This window comes from Nematostella vectensis, chromosome 1 (genome assembly GCF_932526225.1).
Source record: "Nematostella vectensis chromosome 1, jaNemVect1.1, whole genome shotgun sequence".
Taxonomy (NCBI): domain Eukaryota; kingdom Metazoa; phylum Cnidaria; class Anthozoa; order Actiniaria; family Edwardsiidae; genus Nematostella; species Nematostella vectensis.
Genome location: NC_064034.1, coordinates 21,305,515 through 21,322,537, shown reverse-complemented (window position 1 = coordinate 21,322,537; position 17,023 = coordinate 21,305,515). Strand labels below are relative to the sequence as shown.

Here is a 17,023-nt window from a genome sequence, read left to right as displayed (position 1 = left end):
CTACAGAATGGCCAGGGAGATTAAATTGTCTAGAGACTTGCTTGAAACTACGCTGGTTGAATACGTCATTTCGATGTTCACCAAAACCTGTGCGGAGAATGGAACCAGTTTCTACGATTTAAACCATTCCACAAAGCTTACATGAAATACAACAAATATGATTGCCAAATGAACAGGTGATAAAGTCTATGATAGGGCACGACTCTCCGTTAAATCTGGTTATGCATGTAGGTGCAATGTATTAAAAAATTAGTGCATCTCTTCCTAGTACACTTGAAGGTGCCAGACCCTAAAACTGGTGGGAGTCAAAGTGCTCCTAAAGTGTCACATTAAAAGGAAAAAAGTGGTTGTTGAGGTATATAGCGGAAGTTTTAGGGTCCACCTGTAAAATCTTAAAGTTCTTAGAGACCAGATGTTTGATGGCTAAATCGGTAGGATGCGATGTGAGAGGAAAGGAAATTCTGTTCCCTGTTTGGGTTCGGAGGTCTGCAGCACATCATAATGATAAACGGACGAGGCTTGATCGAAATGATTAGTCACAACATGTGCATGATATGTGAGGTCACTTAAGAGGTGATACATGTCGTTGCTACAAAGTCCATGTAGTCAAAGAAACTGTGAGTAGTGGATATAAGTTTTAACGTGCTGAGGGTGGGAGAAAGAATACAGTAAATAGCTCTGTAAATCAGTGGCCTTGTAGCACAGTGAATTGACTAGATGGTCATCTTGGAGGGACTGTGAGATGTCAAGAAAGGTGACTGAAGTTTCAGGAATCTGCCTATGTGAATTTTAGTGCAGGGTGGAAGTTGTTAACGAAACCAATAAAGCAGGGGAGATCCAGTTTGGAACTGGATGTTGCACCAATGCAATCATCGATATAACAGCCGTAGAAGAGTTCAACTATGTCCGATTTCTTCAGAAATGTGATCAGTTTAAACCGCTAAAAATGACACTGGTTCTTTCCGCTGACAAGTTAAGATCGATGCTTTCTGTCACATGATCCTGCCGATAAATATGACTTTGAAATGCTTAGTCGACAAAAGTCCCACTGCAAACTAACAAGGGTCAATTCTTAGCTTTCGATTATTTTGTTAAAAAGAAAGAAAATGTCACCAGGACATTTAAAAAAACAATGTCACACCACCTTCAGCATAGTAATACCCTTAACAAGCAGCCCTCAAAGATCTCTACGATCACTAGGATGTGTGGTTATTAAACCCTGCAAACAGGGGTGGTGCTGTTATAGTTTGGCACACCAGCCTCTACAAGGAAGGAACTTTGCGTCAACTCTCTAACTCTTCTTTCTACTGCAAGGTTGAAAAGGAACTCAACCTCTTCTGTTCAAAGATTCTTCCAACCAGGGATTCCAAAACTTCTAAGATCTTAACGTCGGTGCCAACTATTGCTGGCGCGCACCCTCGCCAGTGCATACAAGAAAGCACTAGCGCCCTTGTTTTGGCATACGCAAGCAATGTTGTCACTCTTCAAACGGATGAAGAATACAACTTCATGTCATTGTACAATGCTTGACGACAATGTAAATAAGATTCACGTTAAACTTACATGCATAGAAATATTTGCAAATTTTCCTCTGTTTGTCTCTGATCACATTGTCTCTGAGGACATTGTTTTCGTGTAGTGCTCGTCTTTTATACTTTCAACTATTTTATCACATCTTAACCATTTTAAACAATATTTTCAGTAAATGATCAAATAAGGCGTCTTGCTGAATTAAGAATTAAAGTACATATAACCTTTCAAAATTAATAGACTTGGTCAATAGGCCTTTTGCAGCTAGAGGTCACGTGCTTAGAAACCCCATAGCAACGCCACGCTGGACTGCAAGCATTCCAGTAAACAAAAGGTCAAGAGACGACACGCACGTGTGGTTTCAAACAGTTCTTAGAGCTTTATAAAAGATTAATTCCCTCTGTTATCTGCCGTTCTTGGTTATAACCTTCGTGAACTATAGTTTTGGAGTTCATTTAGGCTGAAGTGCGGATTTTAACTGCCGTTTTGGACTTTTTTTTTACGGCCGACGCTTACCGCCACGGACAAAACGGCGGCCAGTCAAGGCATGTGTAGATAAAAAAAAACACCTATAAAGCTTGTTTTATTGCGTGTAATGATCGGAAATTACTGCAATGTACTCTTCATATAATCTAAAAAGATTTATACAAGTTTCAAGATCTTTACAACCCGATAAGGGAACAAATTTTGTGCATTAAGAGATAGTATACTCACGTTACATAAAGCACGCAAAGCGTCTATCACTTATCTCTCTTACGAAATCGGCTCCGCTTTTGTTTGCAATCTTAGTCAACCGTATGCTTGCAAGGTGGCCTAATAGAGTTAAATATGTTGACGATACCACCGTATTTGAAATTGTTCCAAGATGCTCTCCCAGTTACATACAATTTATTGTTAATGATATCAAGGAATATGCGTCATCAAGGGGAATGCGTCTGAACCCCAAGAAATGCAAAGAGCTTCAGATCAATTTCTTAAAGTACCAACCTTCTGTCCCCCAAAGATTAATCCTAGGGAGCGCAGTTGTTGAGAAAGTTGAATATTACAAGCTATTAGGTGTACATATATCAGCAGATCTGTCATGGAATGTTCACGTTGACCACATTGTTAAGAAGGCTAGCAAGCGCCTCTATGCCCTCAGGGTACTCAGGAAGGCAGGTGTCCAGCAGTCAGATATGGTCCTTATCTATTGCTCGTTAATTCGGTCAGTCCTTGAGTACGCTGCTCCTGTCTGGGCCTCCCTTCCTGAGTACCTTGCAGAGCTTATCGAAACAGTACAACGAAAAGCTATTCGAATAATCTACCCTTGCCTTAGCTATGAATCAGGGCTCAAAGTAGCAAAAATGGACTCACTTACAGTCCGCAGAGCAGAACTGTGCCGTCGATTCATAGCTAAAGCAAGATGCACTGAGCCTATAAAATATATAATACAATCTGGGACTGAGGTCGCCCATGGTTATTCGCTAAGGGGGGGTTGCAGCCGTTTGGATAAATCAGTTGGTGTAACTGAAAGGTATAATAACTTTATCACAATTCGTTTCCAGTAGTTATTTCAGTATTTATTTATACATTGTTAAGTGTAGTGTGCATCGGCCGACATACTGTAATTTAGCTTATGCTACAAAAGTATGAATAAACGATTATTATTATTATATTATTATTACTCTTTCCGAAGGTAATCCTGATATAACTGCTGTTCGTCGAAGGACAACAAGCTTTCACTGTTGTGTTTCTCGTTGCACTGGAGATTCTCGGTACAACACTGAGCTGACGTTTCACAGAATACCTAGTAGACCAAGTGACGAAGAAATCAGAAAGGAGTGGCTTGTAAAAATTCGTAGAGACGAAGGGCCAAGTTTCAAGGTAAAGACTTCGACTTTATAGAATTATTTGTTGTTTTTTTTTGTTCGGAAATTGACTTTCTGTCTCGTTTGTGTTGTTAGATTTCCAGTGGTACCAGAGTATGCTCTAGACATTTTAGTGAAGAGGACTATCTTGCACCTGATAATGCAGGACGGCGAATGCTGAAGAGGGGATCTGTGCCATCAATATTTGACTGGTCTTCTCAGCCGAAATCAAGGAGAAAGATTGTACGACATACAGACAGGTTATTATTCTGTGTACATATAGGTTATTATGAGATAGGTTAGATCGAAAATACGGATAGCAAAGCTGACCATAAAATATCTCTGTATATTTGCTTTATAGTCCAGTATTGAAATAAAGTAAATGGAATTTATGTAGTCCACTAAGCCAGTCTAGGTCGATTGATTTAACTTGATTTAACTTTTACCAGTTAAATAAAGTATGTGTTGCAATTCGAAAGAGCGCTAAAGTAAAGACCACTAATGATGTAAAGCGCTTCAAAACATAATTCAACCGGATTCATTCTAACGGCTCGACTAGAGTCATTACGCTTGGCTTTGGCTGATCAATTTATGATCTAGTCTGAACAGGGAGAAACGAAATAATGCACAGAGTATATAATTAATGTAAGCTTTTACAGTTTTCGATGTGTTTATTTATACATTCAGTAATTTTTATATATTTGAATTTAATTTGCTTCTAGCAAACATCAGCCTGTGTACAAACCAGCACGGGAACAACTACACTAACGGGCAAAAGAACTCCAGTTCAGTGCGGTAAACGGCAAAAGCTATACAGCTGAGAGTAAGCCGTGGTTATGTACAAAATGTGATTGAACACTATGACCAAACAAACCTTTCCATACCCATCCCTCGATCGAATTATCCCGTGCCTAAGATCTACGAACAAGTCTCAAGAATATATTTCTATAGAAAAAAAAACAAAGAAACCAAGCATTTATGCATCAGAAATCCAAACTCGACTGTTACTTGATGGCGAGGTGAACCAGCACGATATACAGAGTACTTCCCAAATAAGCAAACGAATAAAACAAATCCTTGTCATGAGCAAAAAAACTAACATCAACACCGACAGCGATACAAACTCCTCAGAACATTAACAAGCATAAAGAGTATCTTCAAGCAATCTAATTTTCAAGCAAACCCATTTTTTATGAGAGTCTGGTGTTATTGTTACAACGGGAATCGCGTCTATGGTAATGCTACAGTTGGTGAGCCAGAAATCGAGTTTCAGAGATATGCTTCCAATGCAAACTATACAATCAATCTTCTCACTCTCTGAAAGGTGTAGACCTGTTCAACGTGATTGGCGGCCCCTCAATGGCTAACAGTTACTTCATTTCTTCGAGGAAGCAGTTGACATTGAACGCCCTGACGGCAGTTCTTTGCTCGAGCGCGGTAACTGTGTGGTGATGGACAACTGTGGTTTTCATCATGCTCACCGTGTTGAACCAGTCTCGAGAGACCTTTTGTCAGACATTGTTGTAGCTTTGATTTTTCAGCCACAATACTGTCCGCATCTAAATACTTGTGAATACTGTTTCAATCAAACTAAGGCATTTCGAAAGTGTTCGCTTCTGGCCAGTGAAGAAACTAAAATTGCTATAGCTGGACTTTCAGCCATCAATGAGGCAAATTCGTTTTAGTATGTCAGATTGTGGCTATGTGTAAAAAGTCAAATAACTCGGCAAATAAAGTATTCAAAATTGTTTAAAGTCCTATTTATTTTTTTTTCTCCTCTCAATATTTAAAACTGCTTCAGCTACGGACTCGCCCATATTACGCTAATTGCAAATTGTTTTCTCTGCGGTTTTTCCTAGGCAAAGCCTGAGAAAAACTGCAAACGTCTCGGTATTCTACAGACGATCCTATCAATCAAAAATCCCATTTCTCGGACACTGATTGACCAACTTTCTCAAAAGTTTTTCGGTGGCCACGGTAGCGCGCGTCACACTGTAAAATAAGCACAAACTGGAAATAAACCCTTTTTATACATTTGTTTTATAGGAAATATTTATATTTATGTGATTAGATTACACGATTATCACACCTGAAATGTTTTTTAGTAAAAATCTGACAATTCTTGTGAAATTTTCAAGTGAAAATATATAAAATTTAGATTTTGCTGACACAGCAATGTTTAAAGACTTTCGTGACGCATATCTAATTAAAATGCACGGTGACCCCTATTTTTTTCGCACGATTTTGATGAAGCAGCCTGATTTCCTTCATAGATTATACAACCTACTACCTACTACCCTATAACATTCTCATTTTTTTATTACATCTATTACTAGTTAGGTTATCTTAGTCATAGGTTTTTGTTAGTTTAGACAGAATATATCCATTTCTTTTAGTAAATTATTTAGCCTCCACCTACAATAATACAAATCCCCAGTTACTCTGATTTATACTACTTCGATTTAAGATTCTAGAGTGTGTATAATAATATTACTACACTTAGTTTAATGGTGCTATTTGTACATTTTCCGCGTGTGTATCGTTTACATACAACCATAATGGTCTTAGTCTTTCTTTGGCTTGAAATGATCTGAGGTCATCAACCACTTCAAGCTTCTTGACGTGGGTATTTCTAACCTGACCTCTACACAACACATCCACATCAATGAAATATGCACTAAAGCTGGGAAGCGGTTGTATGCTTTGCGCACTCTGAAACACTATGAAACGCAATGGTTTTCGAGTACGCCTGCCAGGCCTGGCAATTTGCGTTACCTCAGTACCTTTCAGAAGACCTTAAAAACACTCAACGTGGGTCACCAAAGATCGCCCTTCCAGGCTTGGCATACAATGATGCCCTCCCCTGACAAGTCTATCCACCCTCAAGCAGCGAAGACTAACTCAATGTAAGAAGCCATTCAAACGTTATTCTGCAAGAATCCAACAAACTTGAGATTTGTTGCCCGACAGGAAAGAAGGCTCACACCATTTCCGCAATCCATTCCAATACCAGACATTTAAGTGGTGGATAAAGCGATTTCAAAAAACCTTTATTCCCAGTTGTGTCAATTTGTGGGACAATGCCCCATAGGACCTGATCTGTGACATTATTAATAGACTCTTTCAGGGATGTCTTACGTGAACAATGTTTTATATGACCTTATTCCTATTATAATTTTCTGAAAATTCTAGATTTTGTTTGTACATATCATTTTATCTGTTATGTTATCTATTTTTCAAACTAATCTAGTTTCCATCTGATATTAATAAACATCATTTATCCATTAATTCATTCATTCATACATACATTGTATGTGTCAACATTGCTGACATGTCGTTCATATTAGGTTAATTTCACATTGTAGTTTTCACTTAAGCATGTGCTTACTTACTATCTGTTCTCGCTGTGTTCGATTGACCATTAGTTATGATTACACATTGATTTCGCATTAACATATATTTCTCCCCCACTCTACATACAGACAAAAAATAACCCAGAAGAAGATTAAGGGGAAAATTGGTCACCCCAGCACATGGTACCATAGGTAGCCATGCATGCCACCATGTTAACAATTGTGTATGTAACTGTGGGTATACCTAAATGTCTGTATACCTGTTAGTATAGTATACATGTATTTGTAAATATATATATGTATTTATCTACACCTTTTAGTATATGTATTTATCTGTATGGTATTCTTGAATGTACATATGTGTAGTACGTGTGTACTCTACATCCATTGTTTTTTTCACTGTTTTTAACACCAGACATTTACAGCTTGTCCACCCAGGTATAGCTTCTGTACAGTTGTTTACATTTGTTCTCCTTTTAAGTAAGCACAGCTTTATAGTATTGTAAGTAGGAAGAAAAAAGAGGTTGAACCATAGTGTATTATTCTAATGTCATCTGAAGCTTCGGAGTCATCATCCCTAGAACATAGCAGAAGTCGAAATTGCGCTTCGAGAGGCCAGAGCGTTGTCTCGACCTCGCTGGCCACTGACACCGCAGCAGAACGACTGTGCATGCACGAGACAAGAGTCATTCAAAATGGCGAACGAAACACGAGTTTCCCAAAACTGTTACAATAAACACAAACGTTTGGCTCAAAATGGACTTAACGGGAGCAAAAAATTACACATACACCAAGAAAATGTACTCGTGTTAAGGTTCCAGGAAGTTTTTTGCTGGATCGAGGGTAAAATCCTCAAGTTTGACGGCGTTTGTGGGATTTGCTGGCACGCGAAACTCAAAAGTTCTACTGCTGCCGTGAAAACGAGACAAATGTCAGTGAGTAAACATCAAATGTGGGCGAGATTAGTTTCTTTATATTCCTGAGGAAGTCTTCAAAGTCAGCCTTGGGACTCATTCCGATCATCGCTCCAAAGTTATGGCCGTGTGCATAGTGTAGGTGGCTATCTAGAACATAGATCTTTGAATCGTGTCCGACGAGAGATATTGTCATTCCATTAGCTATGACTATTGCTGCTAAGTTCTGTTTACGATCAAGCCTTTGCAGATAAAATGCTAGTGAACTTTGAGGAACCTGTGGATTAGCTGAGGTAATTGACAGATCGAGGGTGTCTTCAAGAGAAACAGTCCCAATGACTGAATCTAGATGTGGTTTTGCCTCAACAACACTAAGGAATGGAGCCCCGTAACCATTTGTCACAGTGTCATATATGCTTTTGCCACGAACAATTGCAGATAACATCATTGAAAGCCAATGAGGGTTTATGGGAGGACCACGGCTGAGCTGTATACTGGTTTGGTTTGCAGAAGTGATATATGAATGGGCCAAAATTAGTGAGATAAAAGTACATGCATTAGACCCATTTCTTCCAAGTAGAGTTGACTGTGATATGTAAGGAGGAAAGAACCAAAATGTAGATGAACCAACTGGATGAGTGGTAACTTGGATGTTAATTGCCTGTGAAGGTGCAGCCTGGTGATCGGGAACATTGTGTCGCAGTTGTGGTTGTGCAACAACAAATGAATTTAACTCGCTGTCAATGTGGGATTCCCATTGTGCAGAGTCATAGTATTCAGGGTCACAATTTCTTTTGACATTAATGCTGTCATTCTCATCATTACTACCAGGTTCTTGATTGCTTTGTGGGGTTCTAGTAGATTTTTCTGTTGGTTTCAACAAGCTTTCATTAAATGCTGAACAGATTTCTGCAATTTTTTCAGCAAGGTGAGGGGAACAGATTGGACACTGGTCTCCAGCTTCTTCTAAACAAAAATTGTGAGATGTGTGAAAACAGTTAAGGCGATTAACATTGGTTGTTGATAATTGCGTGCAGTTTTTGTAGTCACAGATTAATTTAGGATCAGGTATTGTGGAAGGGTCTTCTTTTATGAATGAGTAGCCAAGGGGCATTGCTTTTGAAGTAATGGTGGTGTCAAAGGTAGGAAGAAAAAATTTCATGTCTCCTTTAGACTGCCCCCTGCATTTGTTTCTTGTGGAACCTTAAATGTAAAAAAATAGACACAATTGTTAGTCATGAAAAAGAAAATAAGTTGAGGCTATGATCAAGTGCTCGACTAATCACTATTTCTGGGACCAACTCTGTTCCTACTGTATATAAATGACATCTGTGAAGCATCGAAGTCCCAGGTCAGAATCTTCGCAGATGATACGATCATTTATCGCCCAATCTCTACAACAAATGACCATACAGCACTCCAAGAAGATCTGGACGGTGTTTATAAATGGTCATCGGCATGGCAAATGGAATTTAATGTGACAAAATGTTACTTACTATCAGTAACGAAGAAGAGAAAACCATCAACATACGTGTATACTGCAGGCGCGAAGCCCTTTACTCAAGTGGCAGACCAAGACTATCTTGGAGTAAGATGCAATAAACAACTACGCTGGGGCCCCCACTGTTCCAAAATAGCGACGAAGGCTAACAAAACCCTCGGCGCGATTAGAAGAACTTTGAAACCCTGCGAGCCTGCAGTAAAAGAACGTGCTTATTTATCGCTCGTACGACCATCACTGGAATATGCCTCAGCGGCATGGAGCCCTTATACAGACACAGACGTAAATAGATTAGAACAGGTACAAAAGAACGCAGCCAGATTTGTAACAAACAACTATACTTTCCAAGCTAGCTCCACAGAGCTTGTGAACCAACTAAAATGGGATACGCTTGAAACTAGAAGACTATTCCACCAGTCAGTTCTAATGTTTAAATTCTATAACAACCTTGTGGCCTGCCCTCTCCCTATTTCTGTTTCTCAACCGTCATATAGAGTCACTAGGAGGCATAACCATAGTTTTTTGCAACTACAGTCTAATATTCTATCCTATAATTATTCCTTTTTTCCAAGAGCTATAAGAATCTGGAACTTACTTCCCAGTAACGTTGTCAATCAAGTAACCCTAGAGGCATTTAAAACAGCCGCTCTGCCGGCCATCAGGCAGCTAAAGGTGCCTTCGCACCTACGCCGGCTTTAAAGCTGACCAACCCTCCCATTACTAGCGTAAGCTATATATACATGTGTATAGGGAGTATTTATTTAAGTATTTAAGTATTTAAGTATTACTGCTTCCCTGCATAAAAAAAAACATTGTTCAGGCACTGCACTGCACCAAGGTAATAAAAAATTACTTATTGATGGATGGATGTCTACTATACCTGCTTTGCTTTTCCCAGATTTTGACCAACTTGCTTGATGATTTTCAGTAAAATGCATCAGCAGCTGTACCAGTCACCAAACTTAGGTCTTTTTCAGAATAACCTCTACTGTATGGTGTTGTTAGATAGTTATGAAAGAGCTGTTCTGTCTTTGATGCAGCAAATGACAGGGCTTTGTCCCTAATTTGACTAGCACTGTCATAACTTGAAATGAAGTTGCGTAGCACACTATGCCAGATTTCAACTTTCTTTTCTGTTATTAGAGCCATCCATTTCTTTTAAGTTCATGGTACTGTGAAAAATGTTGTTTGTGAAAAGAAAAGTCACTAAGCATCGAGAGTGTTGATCTGTCATAATGATGCCTTTTCCAGATTATAAACAGTAGAGATAACTTTAACATCATTGTTATATATGATTCCATGTCTCCAGACCTGAATGTAACAGGATAGTGGAAGAATGATATGGGAACCACTTCATCTAAAAGAAACAGAATGGAAGCATACTCTATGTCCTTGCAGAGCTTGAATTTTAGGAGAACTTTATCACGTAATTTGACCCACGCCAGAAAAACAGCAGTTATAACCAGGCTGACACGAAAAGGCTTTGGCTTGTTGGGTAAGTCAGATCCAAATGTTTCTTTTGATAAAACCAAGTTGGCCAGTCCCCGGGTGCTGGTACTACAATTTTTTTTCAAGTAATGTTCCAGTTGTGGACAGCACAGGAATATGTGATCAATGGCTGATTTATAGTCCTCCATACTTTTCAAAGATTGCTCGAACTCATCTATTAAATTAGTAGACTCAAGGGTACAGAGCTCATCGTGCGACAACCCAGAATAAACCCTCCAAAAAAAGAAAAAAAATGATAATTTGGCAAATTTAATGTTCTATATTTGTTTTTTTTTATTTTACTCTACTCCTTTTTTGTAATAGCAGTCACTAAACAAAAGTAAAATTGATATTAATCATTATGAATATATGGCTTTCACAAACTAATGTAAGAGGTACATATTTATTGGGTGGGAGGTCCACATAGGGGAATAAAGTATTGTGCCTGGAAAAATATTTAGGAAGTGTCAATATTAAAACATTTTTTTAAGAAGAGAAAACAGTATTTTTCTTATATGGATTGCTGACCTTTAAATAACTACATTAAAATCCATAGAATACCTCAATTCCTTTAGTTGTTGTTGGATGTATTCTGGTGAAATGCATTGGTGATTTGTTTCCAAGTACATTCTTGATAACACTGGTCTTTGAAACAACTCTTTTATGTAGTCTAGAACAATTCCTCCTCTGCAAATTTTATTTTCATTCCCTATCTTCACAATCACTCGGCTGTGTCTTGTATCTCTTGTAGGAATAGGAACAGCAGGAATTGAAGGATGGATGTCCAGTAGGCCACTAGCCATGTGCGTAGCTAATGATAGCTTCAGATTTGTTGGTAGTCTAACAGTCAAAATATTATGGAAGTCATCCAACAGTTGTACAATTAGGAATCCTTTCTGAAAATTTTAAAGAAAGTTAAGCATCAGTTATCCCACTGGCTTGTTTAAATTGAAATGGTTCTTGCTTATTCTCAAGTATTGTTCTTATTATTCTCTTATTCACTATTTACTAAACTAAAAATTTGTACCACACTAATCTCACCTCTGTTGCCAGGATAACCTTTCTCATCAGTATGTCTGGATATTTTGTTATTAGTGCTTTCTTGTGAGAATCAATATTTCTAGGACTTGTACTGAAACCAAGTATCCTTCCTGAATTGATTGCTGTCCTAGAAGCACCATGATGTTGTAGGAATAGCCCTTCATCCTTTTGTAGGGTGGAAGTTTTCTGAGACCTGGTAAAATAAATTTGTGTCATTTAAAAAAGAACAAAACACTAGTGTTCTGGTGCAGCTTGTACAGTATACATTGAATTATAGTATAAAGCATGATATTGAACATACCTAGGCCCAATTATGAAATTGGAGCAGATAGAAAGGGGAGCTTATTACAAAATTTAGCCTCTAGAGGGTTTTTTAGAAAGGAAAGTAATTGGAGGTTAGGGAGGTGGGTCTTAATGGAGCATTTAGGGTACCTGAAATATGCCAGTGTGTGAAGGAGAACAACAGTTCTTTGCTCCTGTACAGCTTGATGTTCATCTGAGAGTCTGGAGTCCTCCCTTGTTATTTAACTTAAAAGCATTTCAAACAGACCTGAGGAGTGTTTTTGTGTGAACGCTTTCATTGCTGCTGGCTCATAATGGAGCTTCACTACTGAGGGCATGATGGTATAGAGCCATCTGAAATTGTTGCACTAGTTGGCCCAGTGAATTACCTGTTGATAGCAATTATTGAATAAATTATTCACAGTTTTAGTTGGGCTTGATCCATCACTGGGGTTGAACACTGATCAGCCACATCGGTGCTGATCAATAAAGCTATTATAAATATTAGAGCATGCAGATATATTTGATCATACAGCTGTACCTTCATCCAATTCATCAAGTTCTTTGATTGTTGTCTTTATTTGGTCCCATACTTGACTATCCATTAACAGCTCTTTCCATGTTTCCAGGAGATGAATGTCACATATTTCTGCTAGAGCTTCAAGTCTTGAAAACAGCCTTCCAAATTGTTGCTTTGTTTGATCCAGTTGGAATATGGTAGGTGCTGACATAGATATATCTTGCATACTGTCATGGAGGTGTAGAATAGGGGATCCCGTAAACTGAAATATCTGAAATTTACAAAACAGTCAAAATGGAAAACAAAATAAGAATAAACAAACTATCTAAAATAAATTACAATAATTAGCAAAATGTATCATCTTTTGGGGTGCAGGTTTTCTGTTGTGGGTGGGTCAAATGGGGAGGGGTCATACCTGTTTTCTAAATTATTGTTAAGGGGGAGTCAAAGGTTTTCTATTAGATATTAGGGGAGGGTCCAAAGATATTTCTGAAAAATTGCCTTAAATATCCCAGCCCTCCCTAGCTCCTCAATAATAAAATGTTTCTTGTCTTATTCTATTCCACAGATTCTAAATTAAGGAATTCCTTTCATTCTCTCATAGAAAATTAATAATTTCATATGAATTGGCTTGGTGCAAAAAAAAACTTGTCAAAAAGCTTAATTGTCAGAATTTTTACAAATTGTAAAAAAAAATATTACTTTTTCAACAAATACAAAAATATTGTTTGCACTACTACTTCTCAATAATTGATAAAGTATTTTTTCCCACAAAAACAAAAAGAAAGGCGAACTGAATTTTATAGATAATTTGTGTGTTTCTTCAGAATGTACAAATAAACAAACCTTTTGTAGTTGTTGTTCTGTGCTGATGGCGGATGTACTACTATTTGCTTTTTCCTAATAAAAAGAACGAAAGAATGTTCAAGCCTTTTCTATGTACTCGTTTTTATATTTTGTTAAACAGATTGAAAATACAGGGAGAAATACATAGCAATTTACAGCGAAGAGGCACTGCAGAGGAGTGGTTGTTTTCCCGAATAAAAATATACACTTACCTCGACTGGTTTTCTACTTGTTTGAGGACGGCTTTCAAATTTCTTATAGGCGAGCAACTTGCACCGGTAACACCACCGAGTACCAGGCTGGTATCTTGCCACTGTTAGCCCAATCTTGTCAAATACCGGATAAAAATGACTTGGAATAGGTTGCTTGTTCAGACGTGAGTGAGGGCTGTTGTTTATCGTGCATGGGACATGAGCAGCACAAGTTGCTTCTTCATAACATATCCCAATGTGGCCGGCGAACATGCGAACCTACCGGCAACTTAGCGACACGACTAAGCTGGTGTTGTAAACTTTTCAGGCTTATTTTTTTGTGTGTACTTCTTATTTTTTTTAAATTTCGCGGCCGGAAACTGGTTTGTTTAGTTTTGCTAAACAATTTTAATATGGGCGGGCGCCGGAAATAAGAGGCTGCGCATGCGCACTACGTTCTGCAGCGGTGTCCTGGCCACTAAATAGAGAGATGCACGAGGCTCTGGAACCAGGGTAACAGGAGGACTTTGTTTCACAAAATTCTAAAACTCACGGGTTTAAAGTTTGGGTATAATACGCTCCCGGCTGTTGCGTATCTAGACGATTCCTGTTTCCAAACCGTCTAATACGGGTTATATATTATTTACCTGAGCAATCCGTAACGGGTCTGAGCTTTGCATACAGTAGACTTTCCAAGCTGGGTTGTCTGCACGAGCTGCGGCTTTGGAAGAAAGCTGGGCTTAAATTTGAATACTGCGAAGAAGGAAATTATTTCATCAAATACAACTTCAATCAATAAAATATATCACTATACGTTAGCTCGAAACAAAAAAAATATGTATTAAATGATGGTGGAATGAAGTTCGAAGATTAAATTAACCTGTATCATGCACGACTGACTTCATAGACGCGATAGACGATACCTTCACGAGTCTCTACCTCTGCTTGGTATCTTCTCAGAACAATTCAGCTTCTTCTACAACAGTTGAAAGGTTCAATTAATTCTTAATATTTATCTTTCAAGTTCTTGCTTAAAATGCTGGGAAATTTTTTATATATTTTAACGCTGACGCAGACACGGAGAAGCTCACCATTCCTCAACACTTTTTCAAAATGGCGCCAACGCGTGTTAGCAATCGCAAGGCCTTATGGGTAATGTCAAATGTATATACACCCCAGACTATCTGGGGCACAGGTAACCCGTAGGAAGGGAACTAAAGTTCTTTTGCAAGTGCATACTTGTAGAAAGTGTACAAAGATCTGCACTACGCATTATCTGTCCCGAGCTCTCATACGATATCACCCTCTAGGATTGTAGCTTACAACAGCAGGGTGAGCGCCGCGATAATGCGTGCCGCAATATCATTTCAACCCGGCGTGTTCAATCGATAAAAATCGATATCGGAAAACCAATCGATAAATCGATTAATCAATAATCTTAATTAATTGATATTGATTGGATCGGAAAATCGATAAAAATCGATACTCACACGATACTTCCCAATTAGTCAATATCGATAAATACCGATCTCTGTATATTATAAGCTGGCCGAGCAAGAATTTTTTTTTTAAAAATAGAAAACTTTCTATCCGAAGAAAATGGTGTTAATTTTTTTATTTTCGCAATTCTTCATGAAATTGTTTTATATTTAATGGCACTGATCGTCAAGATGTTCATAGAATATTTAACTAATCTTGTATTTGCGATGGCTCAAGTAAGGTTAGAATCTATGATTTGCTACATCTCTACACTGCATCAATAATTCGTTACAAGTATGCACTATAAAAAATGGATTAACTGTTGGTATTTACGGATTGACTGCGGCAATGATTTCACTACTACAAGTTAATTGTGTAGCATCCATAAACATTATTCTGGACGGCTGTGGCAATAACTATTGTGGCTACTTTGGCTACTACTGATTGGTGTTCTTTATTTTTCAGGTTTTGTTTGCACATTGGGATTAAAAAACGTTTGTTAAATCTCTCAGAATTGTCTTTTATTTTTCCCGATTTAATCGAAAAATTGATAATTATCGATTGACCTCACAATTTTTTTGCTTTGGATTATTATTGATTGCCGATAAAATTAGTTAATTTTATCGATTAGGATCGATTAATATCGATTATCGGTTCCTCGATTGAACACCCCGGGATTTCAAGCATACAGTCGTCGTATTTTCTTGAGCACCTGCAACCCCAGTACCCAAGGGTTGACCACGGCTATGGGCTACGCTCGGGCTCAACTAGGTGTGTACGTCCGATTCCTAGGACTGAACGTCTTGACAAATTCGTTACTTACAAATATGTATAATATCCTATATTTTTGCAGACCACCCATGTAATTTAGTCCTAGTTTATGATAATGGGCAATAAACCGATTAATATAATTAGGCGGCGTAGGGATGTGGGGGGGGGGGGCTTGGATTCCCGAGGATGGTGGTGACAAAGAACAAAATTCTCGTTTTTTTTTCTGACGTTCACGAGAGGCTGCAAGAGGTCTATTTTGTTACAAGAACTTACCATTTACTGACACAGACACACTGTTGAATTGACAAATTCATTCATATGAAGTAGACATAACGTTACATCGTTACTCGTAGCCCTTAAGCAGTTCTAAGCTAATTTGTGGGATTCTTATTTTGAAATGAAAAATCTCAAATCAGCATTTTTTCCAGAACAAGTACATTGCCAAGCAACCAGCTGCAAACTTCGAAATGAGAGTCTTTGAGATTTGAATAAATGAACGCGTGGGACGGTGAATAAACGGACAATACAAAAGCATGTTAACAGAATAAAGGGATACAACAAATAGACAAAAAATGGTCGAAGTGTTTAGGCTGGAAATAATGTACAGAACGCTGGTCAAATATAGAATATCGTCTTAGAGAGGCCGCGATTGAAAATCCCAAACCAAGGTCTATGTTGGCATGGCTACGTCGTCACTAAGCGGTAAATACGAGACTAGACCACGTGGGTACATTGAAGTAAGGTGAAATTAATGCCCATGACGGGCTTTTTTCTCGTTTATCAAAACAGGCCCGCACCCGGCCGAAAGTCCACTTTCGCTTCTCAGTAGACGTGCTATTTGTAGACAAAACTAAAAAGCATAAGCTAGTCTGGTATGTCATTAATCCATAAGTCAAACTTTTTTTGTAGCCAAATCCGACAATAAACGTCCCGTAGAGATTCTGCGAAAGGCATAAAAAAATCCTTTTTTTTTTCTTTCGTGGATGGTCAGATGAAAACTCCCTCTCCCAGAAAAATTAGGTCTACTTTTTTAGGATCTCGCATCCCCACCCCCCCCCCTAAGAAAAATCCTAGGTACCGGCCTTCAGTGATATTCGCAGTTGTGTTGTCATGGCTACACTAAATCACATGACTACACCTTCGCCACGTGGTTGTGACCAAATATGTCGGGAATTTTTCAAGACCGGTAGTAGAGACAAGGAGGCCAGATGTAAGTGTATGAGACAGGATATGATCGCAATTTATGAGACAGAACGATGA

At 38.4% G+C, this 17,023-nt stretch overlaps 2 protein-coding genes across 6 annotated transcripts in view; both read right to left on the bottom strand.

Annotated features, from left to right (window-relative positions):
• Positions 1 to 14,682, bottom strand: part of LOC116601989 (protein ALP1-like) — a 48,546-nt gene extending 33,864 nt beyond the window's left edge. The window contains exons 1-4 of one of the 4 annotated variants that reach the window (XM_048725472.1): positions 14,605 to 14,673; positions 14,394 to 14,489; positions 14,161 to 14,266; positions 3,195 to 3,316 (exon numbers count right to left, since the gene is read on the bottom strand). In XM_048725472.1, the coding sequence (XP_048581429.1) occupies positions 3,195 to 3,316; positions 14,161 to 14,266; positions 14,394 to 14,418 (253 nt within the window). In that variant the 5' untranslated portion in view covers positions 14,419 to 14,489; positions 14,605 to 14,673. The other 3 variants (XR_004290242.2, XM_048725550.1, XM_048725514.1) reach the window with 3 other exon arrangements.
• LOC116615546 lies at positions 10,931 to 13,819 on the bottom strand. 2 transcript variants are annotated; one of them, XR_007307405.1, is made up of 5 exons: positions 13,323 to 13,646; positions 12,498 to 12,747; positions 12,107 to 12,345; positions 11,675 to 11,867; positions 10,931 to 11,529 (listed from the first exon to the last, which is right to left on the bottom strand). XR_007307405.1 is itself a non-coding variant. In XM_048725611.1 (5 exons), the coding sequence occupies exons 1-4, from the start codon at positions 13,784 to 13,786 to the stop codon at positions 12,266 to 12,268; spliced, it is 636 nt and encodes a 211-aa protein (XP_048581568.1). In that variant the 5' UTR covers positions 13,787 to 13,819; the 3' UTR covers positions 11,717 to 11,867; positions 12,107 to 12,265. The 2 variants fall into 2 exon arrangements, 1 of the variants encoding a protein (XP_048581568.1); XM_048725611.1 differs by lacking the exon at positions 10,931 to 11,529 and having other exon boundaries at positions 11,717 to 11,867; positions 13,323 to 13,376; positions 13,535 to 13,819.
• Positions 14,683 to 17,023: the final 2,341 nt, after the last annotated feature.